We start from the raw sequence: 27,014 nt of genomic DNA, 5'->3' as shown, positions 1-27,014 counted from the left end.
ACATTTTTGTAACGCTACTCTTTTGTCGGAAATCACCCAGAACAAATCGAGCTGCCTTTCTCTGGATTTTTTCAAGTTCATGAATCAGATAATCCTGGTGAGGGTCCCATACACTGGAACCATACTCTAGTTGGGGTCTTACCAGAGACTTATATGCACACTCCTTTACATCCTTACTACAACCCCTAAACACCCTCATAACCATGTGCAGAGATCTGTACCCATTATTTACAATCCCATTTATGTGATTACCCCAATGGAGATCTTTCCTTATACACTGACTGACAGAGCAAATGCAACACCAAGAAGGAGTGGTCAGAACTTTATGCCAATTGCAGGGTAGACTGACGTCACTGAGGTATGCTCATGATGTGAAATGCGCCGCTGTGCTGCGCACGTAGCGAACGATAAATGGGACACGGCGTTGGCGAATGGCCCACTTCGTACCGTGATTTCTCAGCCTACAGTCATTATAGAACGTGTTGTCGTGTGCCACAGGACACGTGTATAGCTAAGAATGCCAGGCCGCCGTCAACGGAGGCATTTCCAGCAGACAGACGACTTTACGAGGGGTATGGTGATCGGGCTGAGAAGGGCAGGTTGGTCGCTTCGTCAAATCGCAGCCGATACCCATAGGGATGTGTCCACGGTGCAGCGCCTGTGGCGAAGATGGTTGGCGCAGGGACATGTGGCACGTGCGAGGGGTCCAGGCGCAGCCCGAGTGACGTCAGCACGCGAGGATCGGCGCATCCGCCGCCAAGCGGTGGCAGCCCCGCACGCCACGTCAACCGCCATTCTTCAGCATGTGCAAGACACCCTGGCTGTTCCAATATCGACCAGAACAATTTCCCGTCGATTGGTTGAAGGAGGCCTGCACTCCCGGCGTCCGCTCAGAAGACTACCATTGACTCCACAGCATAGACGTGCACGCCTGGCATGGTGCCGGGCTAGAGCGACTTGGATGAGGGAGGGAATGGCGGAACGTCGTGTTCTCCGATGAGTCACGCTTCTGTTCTGTCAGTGATAGTCACCGCAGACGAGTGTGGCGTCGGCGTGGAGAAAGGTCAAATCCGGCAGTAACTGTGAAGCTCCCTACCGCTAGGCAACGCGGCATCATGGTTTGGGGCGCTATTGCGTATGATTCCACGTCACCTCTAGTGCGTATTCAAGGCACGTTAAATGCCCACCGCTACGTGCAGCATGTGCTGCGTCCGGTGGCACTCCCGTACCTTCAGGGGCTGCCCAATGCTCTGTTTCAGCAGGATAATGCCCGCCCACACACTGCTCGCATCTCCCAACAGGCTCTACGAGGTGTACAGATGATTCCGTGCCCAGCGTACTCTCCGGATCTCTCACCAATCGAACACGTGTGGGATCTCATTGGACGCCGTTTGCAAACTCTGCCCCAGCCTCGTACGGACGACCAACTGTGGCAAATGGTTGACAGAGAATGGAGAACCATCCCTCAGGACACCATCCGCACTCTTATTGACTTTGTACCTCGACGTGTTTCTGCGTGCATCGCCGCTCGCGGTGGTCCTACATCCTACTGAGTCGATGCCGTGCGCATTGTGTAACCTGCATATCGGTTTGAAATAAACATCAATTATTCGTCCGTGCCGTCTCTGTTTTTTTCCCCAACTTTCATCCCTTTCGAACCACTCCTTCTTGGTGTTGCATTTGCTCTGTCAGTCAGTGTATTAACACCTAGATGCTTACAATGATCCCCAAAAGGAACTTTCACCCCATGAACGCAGTAATTAAAACTGAGAGGACTATTCCTATCTGTGAAACTCACAACCTTACTTTTAACCCCGTTTATCAACATACCATTGCCTGCTGTCCATCTCACAACATTTTCGAGGTCACGTTGCAGTTGCTCACTATCTTGTAACTTATTTATCACTCTAAAGAGAATAATATCATCCGCAAAAAGCCTTACCTCCGATTCCACTCCTTTACTCATATCATTTCTATATATAAGAAAACACAAAGGTCCGATAATACTGCCTTGAGGAATTCCCCTCTTAATTATTACACGGTCAGATAAAGCTTCACCTACTCTAATTCTCTGAGATCTATTTTCTAGAAATATAGCAACCCATTCAGTCACTCTTTTGTCTAGTCCAATTGCACTCATTTTTGCCAGTAGTCTCCCATGATCCACCCTATCAAATGCTTTAGACAGGTCAATCGCGATACAGTCCATTTGACCTCCAGAATCCAAGATATCTGCTATATCTTGCTGGAATCCTACAAGTTGAGCTTCAGTGGAATAACCTTTCCTAAAACCGAATTGCCTTCTATCGAACCAGTTATTAATTTCACAAACATGTCTAATATAATCATAAAGAATCTTTAAAAAGATTGAAGTTTGAGTATTTTCTCATGTCGAAGTAACCCTTAAGAAGGAATAGGAAAAACTTGTGGATTTTGTTTGGAATGACACCCAGTTTCCAATCGTAAATCCTGTCTGCTTATAGCGATTTCTAAAAAGACAGTGTAGTTCAGAATGGTGCAATGAACAACCTACAATCCAATGGTATCTAATCATTGCAAGATTTTGCACTTAGCCAGTTTGGAATGGACCGCTGACGATATTGCTTTGTGCGCTGCTCGCCCCGTCCTCATTGTCGCAACTGTGCTGCAATTACCATCTCTCGCTGGTATTATTGGCGGCCGCCCCACATTCGGCCTTCATTGTCACTATACAAGGATTCAAAAGAACTTACCTTCTGTCTTGTCGTCCCGTATGAATGCTGATAACTCTCCAGGCTGTCACCTATTCCAAACTGACAATATTTCCTTACTCATTTTTTGTTCATGGCGGTTTCTTAAAAGAACAAGTAAATGAATCACGCGATCAAGTAAATCAGTCATAACGTTCTCTCATTTAAGGGGAGTCATGACTGAGATTTGGAACTTATACAATTTACCACAACCAAATTTAAAACACAGGCGCATATTAATAACATACATTCAGCACCACACAAAACTTGGAGCTGATTGGTTTATTTTTGCAAAGTTATTAACAAATAACTTGTATTTTTACATGTTGCATGGAAAATGCTCCTTTGGCCTACAATTTGGCAAACTTGTCAAAAATACTCGTACATTTAATAACAACTCTGGGTTTTGCAGTAAACTTTTTTTTTTTTTTTTTTTTTTTTTTTTTTTTTGCAAGTTGCTTTACGTCGCAGCGACACAGATATGTCTTAAGGCGACTATGGGACAGGAAAGGGCTAGGAATGGGAAGGAATCGGCCGTAGCCTTAATTAAGGTACAGCCCCAGCATTTGCCTGGTGTGAAAATGGGAAAGCACGGAAAACCATTTTCAGGGCTGCCGACAGTGGGGTACGAACCCAGTAAACTATTAGACATATAATAATTCAACATTTGATTATTCATAAAATAGCCAAAAATATAGGTTAGTGCTATTTTAGGGAGGAAAATGTGAAGGTAATATTGAGCTGATAACAAAATGCAGAACTGTCTTTAATTGCTGTACTTATTGAAACATTATCTGGAAATTTCAGATCAAAGAGCATTTTAAACAAGGCAAAGCGCTGAAAACGTTTTAGCTAATGTTGTCTAACTGGAGCGTGGGTTTGCTCTACAAACGCTGCACCACCAAGCATTAAATCTGTAATTTAGGATACTAAAATGGCATTAGGGCCAAACTTATGACGGGAATTAAACAGGATGAGTTGAGATTTTTGAGGTTAAAACGTGATGTCTTTCTCTGAAAAATATATATATATTTCAATCATGACTCCCCTTAAACGCTCTTAGGTGCTAACGAGCTGCTTCGAGAATAGATTCTACTTCATTGAACGCAGTAGTCGACCGCCTAATTCTTTAAGCTACGAAGCCATTTAAAAAGAGGTTTGAAGTGACGAAGATGTAAGAAAAAACCAACTGGCCTTGTCAGAAAAAATAAATAAATAATCAATCAATGAATCAATGTTCAGCCTGAAAACAATAGATGATATTCCCTATTCATGAAAGCTTAATTTTCTTCATCTGTAAATCTCAATCATATTATTAAGTTTTGGTATTCACCATATTGTTAACACAGCGGTTTTGCGATAGAAATTTATTTTTTTGTGCTAAAAAACTACATAACAACATGATACAATGTACACAGTAAAATTGATTATCGGTATAATATTCATGTGTGTATTGATGATTTAGTTGAATATACCGAAGGAAAACATACTTTTTAACGTAATATAGGTCTAATAATCAAACAATAAATAAATAAATAAATTTACCTAAGAACTTTTTAGTTTAGAAGAGGGTATAAAACTCCTGACGAACATCATTAGTCGTCTTAACACTATATAGAACACAATAAGAGCTATAATTGAAACTAGAAGTAGGAAAGCGATGACATCCAGCAGTAGGTACTGGTACCATGAGAGATCCAGTGCTGCCGATCTCAAGTGCCGAGCACCATTATGTCTCAGTACATATTCTATCCACCAGATCGCACGATCCAGAGATGGTCCCACTTCTTCCCGATACACTGCCGAAAAGGTCTTCATATTGTCACGGTAACTGTAAGAATGAAGAAAGATTATTTGCAAGTTTAGAAGGATTATGGAGAGTTACATTCAGGGAAACGGGGTGGTTCAGAGAGCGGTGATAGAGAGAAAGAAATGCATTTATTTCTGCTTCCCCCATTGGAGGCTACCAAAAAGAGAAAGCTTAATTGACAACTACAGGGGCAGTGTAAAATATGTCTATAAATGATTGGTATACCATATTATAGCCTACCTATTACTTAATAAAAATCGTATCAATCAATCATTATGAAACCCATGAGGAACTCTTATTTGGAGAAAGATATAGCTAAGCGTATAAATGATCTCTCACTATTATTAACGAGCCCTTCAGGGCTGCTAACCCATTGCCCTTAAAAAAATTGATTATCCAAATTAACTTTCTAACAAAAGTTGTAAAATATGTGTGTAACGGTCCCTCTTGCTGCTATCATCAATCCTAATACCTCTACGGAGTCCAGATGATATTTCTCAGCGTAATATGGAATTGTAGGTTCATATATATCACATTTCTTCTTATGAACAGCATGTGGTTGAATAGTAGAGAGAGCTGGAAGTCAAGTAAGGGTGATATAAAGTTGTCAGTGCTAAACTGTACAAGTACTGTAAAGAAAGGAATCGAATTAATTTAACAGATATTACGGATGCGGAAATTTTCTCATGGAACTGGAGTGTAGGAACGGTAAGATGGGATGTATTATAACTGGGGAAGGAAGAATTTGTAAGCAATGAAAAAGTTAAGGATGAGAAACATGAAATTCTAGGTGTAAGGCTCATCTCTAAAGATAACAGGCAACTTCATATTTTTATGGTGTACAAATCAAAGGATAGTGGCACTGACTCTGATGATGAATTCCTTGGTGAGGTCCCGCTATGGTGGGGGAGGTAGAAAAACACTCCTGGTATCCCCAGCCTGTCGTAAGAGGCGACATAAAGCGGCCCCAGGGGCTCAGAACTTGGGAGCGTGGGTTGGTGACCACTGAGCCCGTAGCTGAGTCCTGGCATTGCTTCCACTTAATTGTGCCAGGCTCCTAACTTTCATCTACCCTATCCGACCTCCCTTGGTCAACTCTTGTTCTTTTCCGGCCCCGACGGTATTAGAGCACTCGAGGCCTAGGGAGTCTTTCAACTCCACGGCCTTCGTGGCCCTTGTGTTTCTTTGGCCGATACCTTCATTTTTCGAAATGTTGGATCCCTTCAATATTATTTTCTGTCTGATTAGTGTTATATAGAGGAAGGTTGCCCAGTTGTACTTCTTCAACAATAATCGCCACCACCACCACATGATGAGGTAATTAGCTATGTGGGAAGCAGCACAGAAAGGAAGGTTGTTGTAGCGGGTGATCGTAATTAACCAAATATTAATTGCGAAGGTAATGAGAATGACATGGAGCATGCTCAACAAATGCTAAATTAGTTAATCTGGGAAGGACTGCTGAATAGGGAAGAGATCGAACCAACCACAGAGTCTCTCTTATGAACACAGACCGAGCGCAAGGCGTTTGTAACCTGCGCTACAGCAGCTTCAGTCCAACTTACGCCGCGCGCGGCCGCCCTGCTTTAAGTGTGTATACAATCTAATATGAAATCTTACCTTATAAAAGACGCTGGGATTGTCATCCTTCATGATTAGGGACTTCATAAACACCACTAGGATTTTATGCACACCAGGTCTTATCCAATTAGTACACATGCTGTGGGTCGAATAAATTATCATTCAATGATGGAAGATACCACTCACAATATCTCACTATTTTGGCTGGATCAGGAGGTTACAAACAATGGGCCCGTGTAAACCAGTACGCTTTCATGTGCAACAGCTTGTAGCTCTGTGTGCAGAATAAAACGAAACCCCTACTTATTGTGTTAATTTTTTGAGTGATTTACTCGGTGACCATTCAAAATTCGCACAAATGGCGTCTAGCTTTTCCTCTGTTAAAACTGCTCGTGTGCGCACATGTTTTCATTGAGCACTGAGCCAGTAGTTTCAAATCTATTTACAATTACGTGAATCTGTGCTCGTGAAGGTGGCACTTCACCAGGAAATTGCTCAACAAATACATCGCGTCCCCGTCGAGCCGACTCGTACTTAAAGAAACTTTTACGAACGAAAATACGGTCTTGCAGTGATAACTGTCTCATCATTTTAACAGCTGAGATTCAGACTGGCGACTGAAGCTAGGACGAACACGTGAACGCTCTTGCAAGGTCAAGGAATATGCGCCTCCCGTACAAACGCCCCTGGACGTTCTGGGTTTATAAATGAGAACCTGTGTGGGGAAGAATAATCTGGATGTGGTGCTGGTAAAACCACATACTTTCTGTATACTACAGAACATCAAGTGATAGATGGTAAACGTGATCACGAAGCTGTTTTAGTCATAGTTAAAAGTAAATGTGATAGGAATGACAGTTGTAAAGCTAGGATTACTAAGCCGTACCGTATGACCGAAAATATTTGAATGACTAGAAAGAAGTAAATTATTATAATCAGTGGAATATGGTAAATAAAACGTAAACAGCGTTAAAAACAATTCTCGATGAGTATGAAAACAGGTATGCACCTTTAAAGCTGGTAAAGAATGGTAAAGTTCCACTATATTATAACAGAGAAATAAAGGGCTTTCGAACGAGGTGCAGGTTAGAAAGAGAGTTAGGATTGGTTGTGGAAGTAAAGAGAAATTGATGGAACTTGTTAGAAAAATTAATCTAACAAAGAAGTCAGCTATGAAAAACAGGAAGTAAAATTGGTAGTAATATGAGTTTTTGTGAAAAATACAAGGGTAAAGATACTTTATAGCAGAAACAAGTTCCACAAAGGACTTCTCAGGAATCGCTAATAATAAAAATTTCGTGTGGCTATTTCTAGCCGAGTGCAGCCCTTGTAAGGCAGACCCTCCGATGAGGGTGGGCGTCATCTGACATGTATAGGTAACTGCGTGTATTGTGGTGGAGGATAGTGTTATGTGTGGTGTGTGAGTTGCAGGGATGTTGGGGACAGCACAAACACCCAGTCCCCGGGCCACTAGAATTAACCAATGAAGGTTAAAATCCCCGATCCGGCCAGGAATCGAACTCGGGACCCTCTGAACCGAAGGCCAGTACGCTGACCATTCAGCCAACAAGTCGGACAGGAATCGCTAATGAACAAGGTGAATGTGTATATGGGGGAAGGGAGGGATTTACAAAAGTTAGAAGTATTCATGTCCGCCTCTGTAGTGTAGTAGTTAGTGTGAGTAGCTGTCACTCCACCCCCCGCAGCCTCGGGAGGTCAAATGAGTAGAGGTGGGTTCGATTCCCACCGCAGCCATCCTGATAGTGGCTTTCCATGGTTTCCCACTTCTCCTCCAGGCAAATGACGGGATGGTACCTAACTTAAGGCCACGGCCGTTTACTTCCGTCATCCTTGCCTATCCCTTCCAATCTCCCCATTCCTCCCCAAGGCCCCTGTTCAGCATAGCGGGTGAGGCCACCTGGGCGAGGTACTGGTCATTCTCCCCAGTTGTATTACCCGACCCAATGTCTCACGATCCAGGATACTACCCTTGAGGCCTTAGATGTGGGATCCCTCGCCTGGCTGAGTTCGAGGGAAAACCAACACTGGTGGGTAAGCAGATTTAGAAAGAAAGAAGTATTCATTCTAGCAATCGACGGAATGTACCCACGAATCCTGCATCGTTAGGAAACGGTATTCCACTGGGACTCAACTAGCAGCATTTCAGAAATCTAAAGCATCGGTATGATGTTTGAATACAAAACACAGACCCACTTTTGCCACGTTCAAACAGTAGAATTACGATGTTAATTCATGTTGTGCCCTGCGCATGTTCCACTGTTTAGGGCCTGAATGTACTGTAATCTCTGCTGTCATTCTGCATGTTTTCCACAGAGGAATACGTTGACATGCTCCTCATTTATGAGGAAGCAAGACAAAGCGCGTGCTAGGCACAACGTCTGTACTAGGAACGGTATCTCGACAGGCGACACCCGGCTGCTACGACATTCCGCCGTGTTGCAAGACGCCTAAAGACAACAGGCGTGATTTCCAACCAGCCACCAGTCCGCGATAGGCCCGTTATATCGGGTGAAAAGGAGAGGCCGTTATAGAGGCAGCTCGTAATAATCCACACATCAGTACAAGGGCGATTGCACGACAGGTGAACACCAGCCAGACGTCCGTCTGGCGAATACTGCATGAACATAAATTTCACCCATACCATCTTGAGCTACACCAAGAGCTCCATGGGCAGGCTTTCGAAGCTAGAATGGAGTTCTGTCGATGGCTGTTAGTCAGGCTGTACAACGATGCAGCATTAGTATCGCATATCTTGTTCTTGGACGAATCGCGCTTCCACAATAATGGGAACGTCAATCGCCTCAACATGCACTAATGGAGTCCGGACAATCCTCACTGGGTGCGACAGGCGGCCCATCAAGTACGATGGGGAGTGAATGTTTGGCGTGTTATCTTTGGGGATCGCCTGATTAGGCCTTATTTCTTTGAGAACCATTGGACGGGGCCACGCTATCTGCACTTTCTGCGTCAGGAACTCCCACTCCTGCTGGAGGATGTGCCCTTGCACGATCGTTTGACCATGTGGTTGCAACAGGATGGAGCTCCACCACATTCGACTTTGCCCGTCCGTAACCTTCTGAAAAAGGTATTGCCATGGACAGGGATAGGAGGAGGAGGCCCTGTTTTTTGGCCCGCCAGATCACCGTATGTTACGCCGTTAGAGTTCGTCTTGTGGGGACATTTGAAGAACGTCGTTTACACTCAAGCGTCGGAAAACCCCGACCAGCTCCGGCAACTCATCACAGATGCCTGCCTAGCAATTAAACCTGGAATGCTTCACCGCGCAAGATGATTTATTGGATACCGTGTCCGAATGTGCATAAACAAAAACGGTCATCACATCGAGCATTTGCTGCGATAAAACATTGTCAGAGCAGTTGTGTTCCTATTATTTTCGGTGTGTATGTGTCCGGCCTGCTAACTAATCGGCCCTTCTTAGGGCCACATACACATTCATTCCCACACAATTTGCATGAAAGAGGGTACTGAACTTGCATTGCGTGCGGTATGTATTAAAGAAATATTTCAAACAATTATAATCTTCGCCCTGGACTCGAACCTCCCACCGGACATGGAAGGCCGCTCGGCCACGCCTTTACCAACTAAACTACGGTTCCGTACAGGGCACTGGGCAGCTTATAGCAAGTATTAGGTTTACTGCGGTCACAATATCAATTTAGTTTTCCGCTGGCGTGTCAGGTTCATTTGATCGTCTTTTTTTTTTAAGTTGCTTTACGTCGCACGGACACTGATAGGTCTTACTGCGACAATGTGACAGGAAGGGTCTAGGAGTGGAAAGGAAGCGGTCGTGACCTTAATTAAGGTACAGCCCCAGCAATTACCTGGTGTGAAAATGGGAAACCATGGAAAACCATCTTCAGGGTTGCCGACAGTGGGGTTTGAACCCACTATCTCCCGAATACTGGATACTGGCCGCACTTAAACGACTGTTTAATACGATTATAACATTACGGCGTTTTATCATGGTGAGGCGGTAAATACCAAGATAACCGGTTGAATTGTCTGAGCATTTCGGCAGGGCAGATGTTTTCAGGACGGAATGAATATTGTGGGTTGCATAAAACTACATTGCAAGACCTGGAATCAGAGATAAGGCATTTTGCTCATGATGTTATACTGTATAAATAAATAAGTTACAGGAATGTAAGCGACTGCAGAAAGACGTCGACAACGTTGTGAAATGGACAGCAGAGAATGTTATGATGGTGTGTCATAATTGTAGTGCACGTATATTGGGCGATTCTCAGGCTGCTTTGAATGCAATTCAGGACAAATACAATGCATCCGATTGCTGTATAAGAGCACATGTACTGGACTATAACAAGCATATCTGCATGGAACAGGTACTAGGACATGACGGTACAGAAGGGAACGAGAGAGCTGATGAACTTGTCAAAGAAGCTGCAGCCACCCCGGTCTCTCTGTTTCCGATGATTCAGGATAGGCTGAAAAGTAGATTAACACATGACATTTCTTAACACAGTTTATATCATGACACGAGAAATTTGGATCATATTTTGAGAGGTTTAGAATCAATATATAGAAGCCCTACACTATTGTACCTGTGAAATGCCACAAACTCTTAATCATCTTTTATTTGACTGTCCCATTTTTGAAAGAAGTAGATATGAATTCGTAATTCACTTAAATATGTGTGATAAAAATATAAACCACCTTTTATTTCTCTATTTTAAAAAATTGCTGTTATATTGCATTTGCTAAATTTCTCGATTTTAATTACAAGTCGTCCCAAGACTGCCTCTTTACACACATTGCCTGGGCAGGCTTTTGGAAGAATATGACACAACATGTTTTCTCGTAATTTCGAGTCTGCAATAACCTATGTACATTGAATGGAATTTTTTGTAACACTCTAGTTCCAAAGATACATTGTACTGGACTATTACCGTGTGTTGCACAACACTGCATTGATTTATACATAATATATACAGCTAATAATAAATGATATAGGACTACTATTAATTACGTGTTCCTACATTCAATATACTCATATTAATATACATGCGGTAGATGTTTCATGACATAACATCACAAACAATACGATCACTATTTCTACCAAATAAAGTCCGTACATAACTACGTAAATAATACTAATACTAATAGATGTAAAGAACTTCATAGCCACGCCTCAAAAGTCATAATAATAATAATAATAATAATAATAATAATAATAATAATAATAATAATAATAATAATAATAATAATAATAATAATAATAATCGAGCTTGATATTTCCATTATTTACCCGTGGGTTAGAGAATAGTTTCCAAGTTATACTAGTCCATTACATTTGCATCAATATCCCCCGTATAACTTGAACCGTCCGCCTCTGTGGTGTAGTGGTTAGTGTGATTAGCTGCCACCCCCGGAAGGCCCGGGTTTGATTCCCGGCTCCGCCACGAAATTTGAAAAGTGGTACGAGGGGTGGAACGGGGTCGACTGAGCCTCGGGAGGTCAAATGAGTAGAGGGGGGTTCGATTCCCCCCTCAGCCATCCTCAAAGTGGTTTTCCGTTGTTTCCCACTTCTCCTCCAGGCAAATGGCGGGATGGTACCTAACTTAAAGCCACGGCCGCTTCCTTCCCTCTTCCTTGTCTATCCCTTCCAGTCTTCCCATCCCCTCACAAGGCCCCTGTTCAGCATAGCAGGTGAGGCCGCCTGGGCGAGTTATTGGTCATCCTCCCCAGTTGTATCCCCCGACCTACAGTCTCAAGCTCCAGGACACTGCCCTTTCACCTTCGTCAACTTTGCCATGGTCATAGATTATATGTGTTCTCTTTCTCGACGTCGCTGGAAGTGCTTTCCTTCTCTTGAGCGGATCGTGCTGTGTCCGGGGTTGATGTCGCCTCGCTGCCAGCCTCTTCCTTGCTGGCAGTCGATGCGTTCTCCTCCTCATGACCAAATTGTGCTGTGTCATGAGTAGCCTCTCCTACAGGTGAACCCGTGGCTGTACCAGGCTTACTCTCTATACGCAGCTGTTGGGCGACTCGCCGTAATTCTGATGCGTGGACCTTGACAGGAGGGTTGGTCTTTAGTAAGTTAACACCTTGGCCCAGCTGCTTATCCACCTCGACAGGACTAACCCACATAGGTGCAAGACCAGCACTTGTCGGCCTGGTACTAAGATCCGAGTCTCTTCGACATCTTGAGCCTTAGCCTGGGTAAGTGATCTCTTCTTGGCCAAAGCTTGCTTTTCCTTGATGTCCTGCCGCTGCTTATGCTGCCACTGTGCTACGGAAACAGCTGCATCGCCTTGTCCAGAAGTGGGTGATGGACGAATCTCCCAATCCTCGGTGCCGTATGGCTGTCGAGCAAGGAACAGCTCCGCTGAGGAATAGCCAGTGGCATGGTTGATGCGTTGTCGCAGGGCAAAGGGTGAATGCGGTATCTGACGGCTCCATAGTCGATGTTCCTTGTCTATTAAGTTGACACGTGGCATCCTTTTTATATCCTGATTCCGTCAGTCCGTTGAAATTGCCCTTGGGTTATAGACTGCGGTGGTCCAGTGCTCCAAACCCAATTCAGTCATCATTTGCTGCCACTTCCTTGGCGTGAAATGACTCCCGTTGTCTGACAGAATGCACCGTGGATAACCGTATCTGCTGAATACTTCACCTTGTACAAGACTGGCTATGCGTCCCGTCGTGGCTTCTGGTACCGGAAAAGCCTCAATCCATCTTGTGAAGAGGTCGGTAATTACTAGCAGTCCTGTTTTACCACTTGGTGTTCTACGGTGAGGACCCATCAAATACAGGCCTATGACCTCACAAGGGCGTTGCAGTCGTCTTCCTCGCTGACTGGAATCTGCCTTCCTGTTGCTCGCCTTGGTGCAGACACAGATGTAACACCCGTTCACATAATCAGGTATGTCTTTCCGTATGCACACCCAGAATAATCTTTGTCAGATAGACTGGTATGCCTCTACACCTCCTGGATGTCCGGCTTCAGTGCTGTCGTGGAACTTCTCGAGGATGTCCGTCGTGTGCTGTCTAGGGATAACCACTACTGCGGGCGTGTCGGAGAGGTGCGACCTGTACATTAAGAGTCCTCCGTCAACCCGTATGTTCTTGTAGCACATCTCGAATTCCCTCGGGACAAATCGACTATCGATGTTCTGTCTCCTAATCCACTGCATCATGGTCCTACGCGGCTTGTCTTGTTCTTGCCAATGCTTGATTACTCACAGATCAAGTTCCTTGTTGATGATCATAAGGACAGGTTCATTGGGTTCGCTCTGGTGATTTTTGTGGAATCTCCCTCTCTACAAAGGTGCTTCTAACTTCAGATTCCATCGCCGGGGGCCTAGATAAACTGTCTGCTCCTATGTTCGTCAGTTCTGGGAGATTATACACATCGAAATCAAATACTGTGATTAACAGAGCCCATCGCATCAATTTAGATTTTGAGCCAGAGACCGAGTTCAACCATTTGAGAGCTGCGTTATCGGTGTAGAGTTGGAAATTACTTCCCTCCAAGTAGCCTATGAATTTGCCTATAGCCCGCACCACGGCTAAGGCTTCCTTCTCGGCAGTGCAGTAGCGTTGTCCGATGAGAGATAGCTATCTGCTGGCATACTCGATGATGCCCGTTCCACCATCACTCCTCTCCTGGAATAACACTGCTCCTAGACCGGAATCGCTGCCGTCCGTCTGCAGGTACATCTTCCTTTGAGGGTCGGGATAGGCTAAAGCGGGAGTGTTGCGTATCGCAGTCTTAATACCTTGGAATGCTGCCTCTTCCATGCTGGTCCATCGGAATGGGCGGTTGTTATGGAGTAGATCGGCGAGTGGTGTTTCCTTCTCTTCAAAGTGTGGCACGAAGCTGCTATACCTTCCACACAAGTCAAGGAACTGGCGTACTTGTCGCTTGGTTCGCGGGTGATACAGATAGATTCCTCGATAGCTCGATTCTTCTCCAGTTGCCTTTGTAAACCTTCAGATCATAGGACACAGCCAAGATATTCTACGCGGGACTGGGTGAAGTGGCACTTCTCCAGTTGGCCGGCCTGTCCATGAATTTTCAGTCGTTTCAGCAATTTCTTCAGGTGAACAAGGTGTTCTTGAAATGTTTTGCTGTCGATTAAGATGTCGTTGAGGTACACATGCCAGAAATCTCCAACATATCCTGACAATACCTTATCCATCAGTCGCATGAATATTGCAGGAGCATTCTTCAATCCAAAAGGCATTACTGTAAACCGGTACAATTCTCTCGGTGTCATGAAGGCGGTAAGTGGACTACAACATTCCTCGGCCTCTACTTGCCAGTAGCCGGAGTTGAGATCCAGCGTGCTGAAAATTCTAGACCCACTTACTTGTTTTAGCGAGTCCTTCATGCCAGGCATAGTGTAGGCGTCACTAAAGGTCTTGTCGTTCAACTTACGAAAGTCCACACTCAGTCGATACTCCTCATTCTTTTTCGGTAGAACTATAGGCGAAGCCCAACAGGATGTAGAGGGTTCGATGAGACCTTGCCCTTCCATCTCTTGAATATTCTGAATGACGAAGTTGCGTTTATCCGGGCTGATTGGATATGGGCGTTGCTTGATTGGTGAGGAAGTGCTGCATTCAATGTTGTGCGATGCAGTGGAAGTCCAGCCTATTTTATTGGTGATGGTTTCTAGAAAGTCCTTTAAGGCGTGTCTCAGCTTCTCTTCTTCACTTGGTTGAAGATGCTTTAACTGGATATCTCGCAGGTCTATGTCGGCTTCCGCATCCTTGCGAGTCCGGAGATTTCCATCGTGCCAGGCAACCCTCAGACGTCTGTCTTTTCGAAAAATGACTTCATGAGCTGCATATTCTAGGATCACCCTGTATTCTACCAAAAAGTCATGACCCAATATGATATCAGGTACTAGGTTCTGATTCACTGCAACGTTAATTACAATAGGCAGGTCCATGCATTTACCGATTAGGTTAGTCTGTCTTTCGATGGAGTAGGTTACCCCGTCCGCTGTCTCCACTACCTTCCGAGATGGTGAGACTTCATAGGCGAGAGTAATCTGGCAACAATCCCATTTACAAATGAATGGCTTACTTGTTTGTCGATTATGGCTGAACAATTCTCTTTGCCTATCCTGAAGATGATAGCTGGGCGAGGTTGGCCTGTTCTGACCAATCCCTCTCCTACTTGACCAGGGTTGCTTGTCTGTCGGGTCTTGAGCGCATTCCTGTTCCCGGTCCCATACCTCTCAATCTAGAATGGGCCTGACCTAGTTTTCCGACGCCAAAGTTGGGCATTTGTTCTTCAGGTGTCCCTTTTTTCCACACTGGTGGCATTTCCTATTCGAGCTGGTCCCTTCTGTGGCTTTACTCTTGTGTTCTTCTTCCAAATGGGCGAAGATTTTTTGCAGATCATCAAAGGATCTCGATTGCGATACCTTCACTAGGGATCTAATCTTATCGTGGAGTAGCTCTACGATATCTGGTAAGATCTCGTTCTCACTTCCTTCGGGTTGCAGCGACTTGAAGAGCTGGTGCTTCTGGAGGACGAACCCCCTTAGCTCTCATGGCGGTGGCTTCTGCATCAGTCAGTAGCTTCCTTTTCACAAAGTTCTTCACCCCTTCAGAATTAAACGCAGCAAGGAATTCCCTCTTGAAATCAGTCCAGTTTAAGTTGAAGCCCCTTAAGATATTCCACCAAGTAGCAGCTTGATCTTTTAACCGTGGTGTGATAAGTTGAACGAAGATGTTCTCCGATAGATTAGTCCTTCCTAATAGACTGACCGATCCCTCGATGAAACTAATCGGGTTCTCTTCCAGTCACACGTGGAAATTCGGAAGGCTCTCAAAAATCACCTCCGGGTCTAGGTGTCCTGTATTGTCAGTTAGGTTTGAGGGGGGTTGGAGGCATGGCGATAGGTCCTGTTCGAGTCAATCTATCTTCTACCGCGTGAAGTATTCTTTCTCTCATATTATGCACATCTCCCTTGATGGTCGAAATTCTCCCCTCAACCTGTTGTTTTATGCCTGAAACCTGGATTTCCACGTCATGCTTGAGGTTCAAGATGTCCCCTTTCAGCTGATTTACCCTACTATCGATCTGCTTCACCTGTCCCTGTTTTGATCTGATGTCCGATATCTGCTGTGTTAATTTATTGGTGGCGTCACTAATTTGGGTATTCATCTGCGAAATTTTATCATCTACGGTTGAAATTTTCGATTCTAGGCACTGTTCTAGTTTGTAAACCTGCGTGTACACTTTTGATATTTGTCCGGTTAAAACAGAATTATCTTGACAAATTTCGTCTGAAATATTGTCTGAAAGTTTGTCATTGAGTTTCAAAATTTGCTCTGAAATCTTTTCTGATAGGGCGCAATTGACGTGCGAAATTTTGTAATTTACTTTCAAAATGTTGTCTGTTAAGGTGGAATTAACTTGTGAATTAACGTCTGAGATCTTGTCATTGAGTGCCTGCATCATGCTCATTAAGCTGGAACGCAATTCGGTAATATTTACCTCGTCTTCCGTTGATAGGTCCAGATGTTCGTCCACCTCGATAAAAAACATTTCGCGATCTTCGCCGTTTTCGATGAGATTTTCTCGTAATCGTGTCTTCAATGATTTCTTCATGCCGTTCGTCGGAAGAGTTTTTTTTCGAGTCCGTCTTTATGTTTTTGTACAGATATATCTTCCCGTGTCACTTGCATTTGATTCTGATTCCCACTTACACTCGTATTTACTTGGTACCAAGTATAATTCTCATTTCCTGTCACCGTTGCCAATGTTGCAGCAACAAAAGTGGCACACACGAAATGCTGTCATTGTGTACAGTTTTATTTACAAATTATATGCACACAAACACACTAATAACTGCCCTTTTGAACAAAACACTATTACGAAGTATAAGAAGAAGACTGCAACACTTGCATGTCAACCAACTACCAACCCAACAAAGTTCACATACTTGACATCAAACACTCGGCTAACGCCTTCCACACAAGTCTCGTTAAACAACTCCAATCAACCCCCAAGACTGCCTCTTTATATACATTGCCGGGCCAGGCTTCTAGAAGAATATGACACAACATGTTTCCTCGTAATTTTGAGAGTCTCTAATAACCTATTTACAATGAATGGAATTTTCTGTAACACTCTAGTTCCAAAGATACGTTGTTCTGGACTATTACCTGTGTTGCAGAGCATTGCATTGGATTCATACATCATATATACAGGTAATAATCAATTATGCACTATTAATTACGTGTTCGTACATTAAATAACCTCATATCAATATATATACAGCAGATATTTCATGGCATAACATCACAAATAAGATGATCACGACTTATACCAAATAAAGTCCGTACATAACTACTTAAATGATATAATAATATTCATAATAACAGATGTAAACAACTTAATAGCCACACCTCGCAAGTCATAATAATACTAATAATACTAATACTAATACTATTACTAATAATAATAATAATAATAATAATAATAATAATAATAATAATAATAATAATAATAATAATAATAATAATAATCGAGCTCGATATTTACATTATTTATCCATGGGTTAGAAAATTGTTTCCAAGTTATACTAGTCCATTACACATGCATGAATGTATTAATCTACTTTTGTAATTTATAGCCCTAATATACCATGTACAAATTAGGGTTTGTACTTGGATAATGAATAATGATAATAATAATAATAATAATAATAATAATAATAATAATAATAATAATAATAATAATAATAATAATAATAATAATAATAATGGTACAGTGGTAAACCGGGTGAAGAGTCACTTTGTGAATTTCACCAAGAGAGAAAGTCCTCTCAGTTTTAATCACTGTGCTGATGGGGTGATATTACCTCATGGAATGGAGATCACTGTAAGTACATAGTTGTTAATATAAGGACAAATTTTCATTGAGGTAAATGCAGGCTGTACTTGAGGACAAAACAGGACGGCCTCAGCTACTGGAAGTGAGCTGGAAGCCAGCAGTCAATCACACCCTGCATCCTGCTGAGTTAACGAGTTCTAAGTGAGCCATGTTTGGTGTGGAGAGGTTGAAAAACCACTTTCATCCATTCTCTTTTGGGTCTTTACTCTTTCTGGTGTCGAGTGCAGCAGTCGATATGACAACTCCGAATAGAGTGGACATAGTAAATCATATAAGCCGCTAATAGACACCAGGCTGGCGCCGGAGAGTAGTGGTGTGAGGCGAGGTCGTCATGTTTTGTCCCCAAGTATGCAAACCTCTTCGTATGGTTGTGGGTGTATTTAGGATTTGTAATAAGCACGTAAAGGAGAGGGCATGTAAGTTACTGGTGGATAGTCACCAGGATACCTGATTAGAGAACTAGGAAATGTCCAGGAAAAAGCACCGCGATATTTTATGGGTGATTTCAAACAAAGGAAGAGTCTTACGATCAACTTATAGAATTTATGTTGGGAAGATTTGTGAATAAAGAGAGGAGCTACTCGACTAAGCGGTATGTTTCAAGCTGTCAGTGGAGGGATTGCGTGGAATGACATGAGTAGACGTGTAAGTTTGAGTGGCGCTTTTAAAAGTATGAGAAATCACAATATGATGATAAAGTTGGAATTCAAGATGACAAATTGAAATTGGTGCAAATATTTACTTATAGGAAGAGGAGTTAGGGCCTGGAAAAATTTACCAAGGGAGTTGTTCAATAAATTTCTAACTTCTTTGAAATTATTCAAGAAAACACTGCGTAAGGAATCTACCATCTGGGCGTCTACCCCAAATGCAGAACTCTGATGATGATGATGATGATGATTGTGAATGAAATGGACTAGAATCAGGGGATTTACGTCGCACCGACACAGATAGGTCTTATGGCGTGGGACTAGAAACATGTTGACGTTCAGTATTATTTCTCTTGTCCTTACTTCTTCCTTACCTTGAGTCATTAATTAACTTCCCAATGACTTCTAAGAGAGTATCCTTAGTCAAATCGTTGAACTTCAGTTGCACTCCAATTTTAGCAGCCTCGAACTTGGCAGCATTATAAAACTGATCACCTACGAATGGGATGCCAATCAATGGTACACCGTGGTAGGCTGCTTCTTGGAAACTCTGGAGTCCTCCTTGGGTGATGAACACACGTATATTCGGATGAGCTGTAACAAGAATAGAAAATATCGTTTTATTAGGGGCCATAATTTTTACTTTTCCCTGATTTGATTGAAATAATTACGTTGGTCTTTGCACTTAGTCAACACGTATCAGATTTACAAATTTATTATACAGGTATCAACTTTCCAAAAATGTAAAATCATATGGTATGTTTTACTCGCGCACAATCCTTGTTAACGAGCTATATCAAGCAATTCAAGTCCGCTTCACCTACCGAGTTCAGAAGAATACGGTTTAGCCACTTTTCCTTATACTGTTGTGTAGTCAAGCTCGTTAACCAGAAATCCTTACGGACACGACGAACTATGACAGCAGTTGATAGAAACACAACTACAGCTCTTAAATGACCCCCAAATTTTGCAATGCCCACCCCACCTGGAGTATACAAACGGGCATGCCTATAGGGTGTATCATTACAGAAACGCCTCCACAATTCTCATTTTGTATCCAGCTACTGTGTCCTTATTTAGTTCCAGGTCTCTAATCTTAAAATCATTAAAAGAGAGTCAACTTAGTCTTCTACTTCTCTTTCCGTACATAGCCAAGTCCATTATTTTCCTGGTAATCTATTCGTAATTCTGTCAACTACTGAGCAAGGTTAGATCGTCTAATCGTTCAAAAATTCCTACGTTTCTACCCTTAGCATCCAGCTTCTTCACGATAATATTAGGCCCTACCTTATTTCCGTACGAAAGCTAACGTGGAATAATGCACTAGATAACTCTTGATCACCAAGTGACCAAGTTCGTCACCATGTGGTTATCACTTGTTTTTGTAACCTACAAGCAACCAGAGGAAGTTGACTCAGAAAACGACCACATTAATTGTTGTAAAGAAGCCATACTTTCCCGTGTCGACTGAGCTAAAAGTAAATTAAAAGTTTTTCAATCTGTGGAACACGCCACTTCAATGTAAATACTGCACTATAACACACCTGTAAAACGCACACAGTAAACAAGGAATAAAAATACACACTGTTAAACAAAGAATGACATATTTCGTTCTTGAAAAGGAACATCATCACATTCTATCATTAAGACAAGTTACTGACTTCAATTTCATAGGTATGTGGATAGGAATAAGCATAAATATTTTCAAACTAGCAAGATACCCGTGCTTCGCAACGGTTTTAAACTGAAAGTTACTATACAAAGATTTAAATTTTGGTGAGTCCACTGCCAGCTGAGCCTGTCAAATACGCCCTCAGTTCGTAGGTAAAACGGTTTTAGGGAAATGGTTATTTTTTTACAGCTAACACACATTTGAACCCCATACGATAGAATTTCAATGTTTTAAACCCTATCTTATTTAACATCTAGGATGTGTAATTTTGATCTTATACGTCAAACAGTAATAGAGGAGTTAATACTTTATTAAGAGGTGAATGTTTCTGAATATTTATTAATATCTAGGATATAGAAGACTACCCTTCATATGTGTCTGTAACGGTCTCGGAAGAATGGATATTTTGTTATTGAGAGTCAACTACCAACTAAACACCTTAGGGGAGACATATTTTGAAGTATGCGATATTTTACGGTCAGAACATAAAAGACCCTTCTTCTAAAGTTAAAACTTTGTACGTCAAACGGCTACGGATCTAATCTCATTTAACACTCTATGGGTGCAATGTTATAAAAATACTTTCTATTTCACACATAGGATATTAACTATATACCGCTATTTGGAATTTTGTCTTCGTACAGTAAGCCGTCTCGGAGGGAGGAATGAGTATATTTCCTTCCGGATCTTGACCCCTTTGTTTAAGGGGGTTTTCTATATCCTAGATGTTAATAAATATTTTGAAACATTCACGTCTTAAGAAAGTATTAATTCCTCTGTTACTGTTCGACGTTCAAGATCAAAATTACACAGGGAGGTCGTTTTTACATCCTAGATGTTAAATAAGATAGGGTTTACTCTCTGAGGGGTTAAATTTGTTTTAAACCTTCTGTTATTTAACACCTAGGATACCATTCGACATTCTAACTTCATAATTCAAACGGTTTTATATAAATGCATATGTTTGTCATCATGCCTCACCAGTGAAAACTCCCTTAGGGTGTATTGTTTCAAGTCCACTTCGTATTTGTATCCTCATATGAAGAATTGAAGTCGTCTTACACCCCCTTAAGTTGATTCCACAGCCCCCCATCCCCCGCCACAAAATACGTGGGTCTGTAATTTTTAAAGGAGATTCCAAATATGAAATTTCGAGATATATGTATGGTCAAACAAAGGATTCAGCTCATTTTTCAATACATTTATCCCTCCTCCCGTGCAAAAGAATGTGTGTGTCTTTATTTTTTAAAGGAGATTGCAAATACAAATTTTCATGTCTGTAATATCTTCAGTTTTAGAGATACAAGTATCCTAATAAAATAATTAAACCCCCTTTTTCAGTCATTTTCACCCCTCCCCTCTCCCAAGTGCTTTTTCCGAAAACAAAAAGTACGTACGTGTTACTTTAATTTCATAGTGGAGATTAAAAATACAAATTCCAGGTCTCCAATATGTTAAGATTTTGAGGTAGAAATACTCATTTTAAAAATTCGCCCTTAACAATTCCCTTTAAGGAGATTTTCAGAAAACCAATTAGGCCTATGCATGTTCGTTTACTTTTACAGGAGATTACAAAAATGAATTCTCACGTCTGTAACATGGTACGTTTTTGAGATATATTGTAAATGTGCACATTTAAAAAAATCGAGTACTTTGTCACTCCTCTTACACCCTCTTAAGTAGAGTTTCGTTAAACAGGAAACAAGGGTCTCTTTGTTTTTAAAGGAAATTCCTTAACACCAATTTTCATGACTGGAACATCTTCAGTTTTTGAGATATAATTATTCTCATAAAATTAATTCAACCCTTTCTTCAGTCCTTTTTACAATCCTCACCCCTTAAAGTTTTCCCGAACAAAAAATATCTGGTAATTTGATTTTATATGACTAAAATTACCAGTTTTCACTTCTGTAATATATTAACTTTTGAGATATTTATACTGTAGATGTCGATGGCTTACTTCTAAAACCTCGTATCTGCCTATGTTCTTCCCGTCTATTATTTCCCTTAAGACTGGTCACGCCTCCCAGCCACATATGGATCTGCATCCCATCAGAACAATCTTCGTTGCATTCATTTTCCTGTGAAGATGTTTAAAGGAAAATGAACCTTAAATGCGTTAAACTGTAGGAGTGCGTAAATTCGCCAGCAACCTTTATTCTTACAGTATGGTATGATAAGGTCCATGTTCCTTTACACGTTGCAAAGGAAAATGACACAACGAAAATTACGTTGATGGACTTCATATAAAGATGTTGCAGGGAGGCGTGGCCAGTCTTAAGGAATGTAGTGGGTAGGAAGAGCATTGCGACATACGAGGTTTTAAAAGTAAGGCATCGATATGCTCATTTCAAAAATTCACCCTCCTTAACACTTCTCCTTAAGTGGATTTTCAGAAAAAAATTATGCGTGTTCCTTTACTTCAACAGGAGATTCCAAATACCACTTTTTACGTCTGTAATATCTTCAGTATGTGATATGAAAATATCACCATAAAACGAATTCAGTACTTTCATAACTTCTTTTCACCTACCCTACCCCTTAAGTGGATTTCTCAAAAACAAAAAAAATGTTTCTATATTTTTAATGAAGATGCCAAATACAAATTTCCATGTCTGTAACATCTTTAGTTTTTGAGATATAAATAACTTCATAAGAGGTATTCAACGCATTTTTCACCTCTTTTCACCCCCTTAAAAGGATTTTCCGAAACAAATACCCGATTCCTTACTTTTAAAAGTGATTCCAAATACCAATTTTCACGTCTTTAAATTGTTAAGTTTTTAGATACAGATAAACTCATTTTAATAATTCACCCCTTAGCGACGGAAAATCCTAAAATCCTCCGTTCGCGAGCACCTACATTTTAATATAAAGGTATCCTCAAAGTTTTTTTCGTTATGGTCAGTAGTTTTTGCGGTGATGAACAAGTCGGTCAGGACATGTTATTTTAGATATATAGATATTGAGTGTGGCTTTATAAAATCTGATGATTTGTCCTTTAAGAACGAAACGTGTCATAAATATCTTCATAAAAGTTATTCAACGCATTTTTCACCTTTTTTCACCCCCTTAAAAGGATTTCCCGAAAAGAAAGACATGATTCCTTATCACATGATTTTAGAATAAGTTGTACTAATTTATTACCTGCTGTGATCATGTGCACTACACCATCGTTCTTGCCGCCATGTGCGATGTTCAACTCACTTTTGTTGATCGAGCAGTTTACTTTACAAGCACAAGAGTGTGCTGATCCAATCCTTGAATATACATCTTCCCAATTGGAATTTACACATATAACTTATTTTCTCTTTTGATGGCGTTTTATCTTCGTCCGTTTTGTCCACTATTTTATTATAAAATATTGAACCTACACCACACGCACGTGATGTAAAGTAGAACCAAGGAAATGAAATCACGCCAAACCACTACAAGCTGAGCAACACAAAGAAAGCAAGAAAGAAAGAAAGAAAGAAAGAATTAATAAAATTTATTCTAAAATATTGTTTATCGCTCCGTAAACTGCTCCATTTACGTAATATGGTCATTTTGTAAGTTACCTTCCTGTGAGTGCTTTTAGCAAAACAAACGATATCAATACTTCATCTATAATTAGGACTTTCTTCATTTCTCCTCATCTTCAACCAATAACTACTCATCTGCATTTAGGGTAGTCTCCCAGGTGGCAGATTCCCTATCAATTTCAAGGAAATTGGAAATTTATTGAACATATCCCTTGGTAAGTTATTACAATCCCTAATTTCCCTTCCTACAAACAAATATTTGCCCCAATTTGTCCTCTTGAATTCAAACTTTATCTTCATATTGTGATATTTCCTACTTTTAAGGACACCACTTAAACTTATTCGTCGACAAATGTAGTTCCACGCCATCTCTCTAGTGACAGCTCCGAACATCTTCCCAGCCCAAACTCTGCAATATTTTTCTGACACTATTTCTTTGCCGGAAATCACTAAGAAAAGATCAAACTGCTTTCCTTTGGATTTTTTAAAGTTTTCGAATCAAGTAATCCTAGTGAGGGTCCCATACACTGGAACCATACACTAGTTAGGGCCTTACCAGGGACTTACATGCTCTCTACTTTACATCCTTACTACAACCCCTAAACACCCTCATAAACCATGTGCAGAGATATACCCTTTATTTACAATCCCATTTATGTGATTACCACAATGAAGGTATTCCCTTATTTTAACACCTAGGTACTTATATGATTCCCATAAGGAACTTCCACCCATCAACGCAGTAATTAAAACTCAGAGAGACGTTTGCTATTTGTGAAACAAATCTATTTATTACTCTATACAGAATGACGTCATCTGCAAAACATCTTATCTCTGATTCCACTTCTTTACTCATATCATTTATATCACTAATATGCAGAGGCCTAACTAATGACGATTTAGAATTTCCTCAGACTAGCATACTGTACTCGTCGCCATAAGACCTATCTGTGTCGGTGCGACGTAAAGCCCCTAGCACAAAAAAAAAATGGATACTGTACAACACAATCTCAGTTAGAAGAGCTTGGACTGGGCCATCAAACTTTCAAAAAAGGTGTTCAGCGAATCTGATGTATCCAAAAAATCTATTGTTTACCAAAAAATGCTGAAATAACGGTAAAGAACATATTAGCTCCAAGAAGTGTAATTTTTCTGGAAAAGTTAAAAGACCCCAAAAAGTGTACCGGTACCATGTTCTGATGATGATGATGCTTGTTGTTTTAAGGGGCCTAACATATAAGGTCATCGGCCCATACCACATTCTTTCTTTAGCAACAGATGCCTCCAGTCTCCTAAACATAAAAACGTTTCTAGTTGCGGGACGATATTTTGACCCCTTTAGTGAAATCCAATACAAGTTGGTGTGTTCCATAGAACAGGCACAAGAAACTGCAATTGGTTTCCAAAGGTTATTTAACTCACTGTAGACAAACCGTTTGAATGCCAGGAATATACATTCATAGTGTTACGATGATGCCAGTGTATTAATTACGGCCAGGATATTTCAGTTATGAAAATGTTAAGTAATGAGAGCAGAAAAATCCCTTCAAGCCATTTATTCTAACCATTTACTTCGTAACGCCACTAAACGTGCACGTAATTGTTTACATTATACAGATATTGAAATGATACTGCGTAAGATTAGTCATTTTTCCCGTTCTGCCAAACGAACGGAAAGGTTAAAATCTTATTTTGAATTTGAGGATGTTGAATGGGTTGAAATCCATCACCATAGTAGGTAGTCATCCCTTGCAGCTGGCGGAGAAAAGATTTTTTTAAATGTCGAGCATGTAAAGAATCTACATGTAAAGGCATTGATGATTTTTTTTTTTTTGCTATGGGCTTTACGTCGCACCGACACAGATAGGTCTTATGGCGACGATGGGATAGGAAAGGCCTAGGAGTTGGAAGGAAGCGGCCGTGGCCTTAATTAAGGTACAGCCCCAGCATTTGCCTGGTGTGAAAATGGGAAACCACGGAAAACCATTTTCAGGGCTGCCGATAGTGGGATTCGAACCTACTATCTCCCGGATGCAAGCTCACAGCCGCGCGCCTCTACACGCACGGCCAACTCGCCCGGTCATTGATGATTTAGACAGTCCAAAAGTTATGAAAAATTATTTCAATGAAAATCTGCAAGTAGGGATCATTTTTGAGGCTTATATTAGTTTACTTGTGAATATTGGGAAGGTTTTCATTCAAACAGCAAAATATTTAGAGAATTCTGATGTTAGTATTATGGAATCCCATGAAGTTGTATAGTTACTAATCAGTAAAGTTGGGCAGAGAATTAAAGATATTTCTGTAGTGCTACTCACAAAAGTTCACTAACTGTTCTGGATTCAAATTCAAAATCTACATTTGAAAGAGTATCCCTCCACATAAGGTTGGTGTCAGAAAGAGCGTCTTGCGTAAAAGTGGATGAAATCCGTATCGAATCTCGATTCTAATAAATTTGGACCACGAAGAGCATTGCAAAGATGCAGTGTCCAACTGAACATGGCGAAGGAATGGGCCTGGAACGGGATAATTTTAATAAAATAATAATGTTATTTGCTTTACGTCGCACTAATTACTTTTTCGGTTTTCGGAGATGCCGAGGTGTCGGAAGTATTTCCCCCAGAAGTTCTTCTATGTGCCAGTAAATCTACCGACAAGAGGCTGACGAATCCGAGCAAGTTCAAATAGCACCCGACTGAGCCGGAATCGAACATGCCATGTTGGGGTTGAAGGCTAGCGCCTCCACCGTATGAGCCTCTCATCCCGTTGGTTAATACTTGAATATTGTGAGGAATGATACTGATTATGTGATGATCAGGTCCTTTCATCAAAGAGGGCACACCAGAAAAAAGGGGTATGTGTAAACGAGGAGTACATTCACAGGTTAATTTTTTCAAGGTGCTTTTTGTCGCACCGACACGTCTTTTCTAATGTAGGAAGCCTGAATACCAGTGCCAATAGGTGCAGCAAAGAGATCAAAAGTGAACAGAACTTGCCAAATAGGCATTTAGTAATAAGAGAAATGTTTCAATCAGCGCAAATTTATGTTTTGGAATCAGGAAGAAATTTGTGATTTATTTTGTGTTGAGTGTGCTGTTGCATGGCTGTGAATCTTCGACATTCAGAAT

The 27,014-nt window shown here is 41.4% G+C and overlaps 1 protein-coding gene across 1 annotated transcript in view; it reads right to left on the bottom strand.

Moving 5' to 3' along the window:
• Window positions 1–4,105: 4,105 nt before the first annotated feature.
• Window positions 4,106–27,014, bottom strand: part of LOC136866008 (UDP-glycosyltransferase UGT5) — a 101,989-nt gene continuing 79,080 nt past the window's right edge. The window contains exons 6-7 of the mRNA XM_067142618.2: window positions 19,065–19,284; window positions 4,106–4,560 (exon numbers count right to left, since the gene is read on the bottom strand). Coding sequence (XP_066998719.2) covers window positions 4,275–4,560; window positions 19,065–19,284 — 506 coding nt within the window. The 3' untranslated portion in view covers window positions 4,106–4,274. The remainder of the gene's footprint in view (window positions 4,561–19,064; window positions 19,285–27,014) is intronic.

Source organism: Anabrus simplex, chromosome 3 (assembly GCF_040414725.1).
Source record: "Anabrus simplex isolate iqAnaSimp1 chromosome 3, ASM4041472v1, whole genome shotgun sequence".
Classification (NCBI taxonomy): Eukaryota; Metazoa; Arthropoda; class Insecta; order Orthoptera; family Tettigoniidae; genus Anabrus; species Anabrus simplex.
Note: the sequence above shows the minus strand (reverse complement) of the source record. Positions and strands in the feature narration are given on the sequence as shown.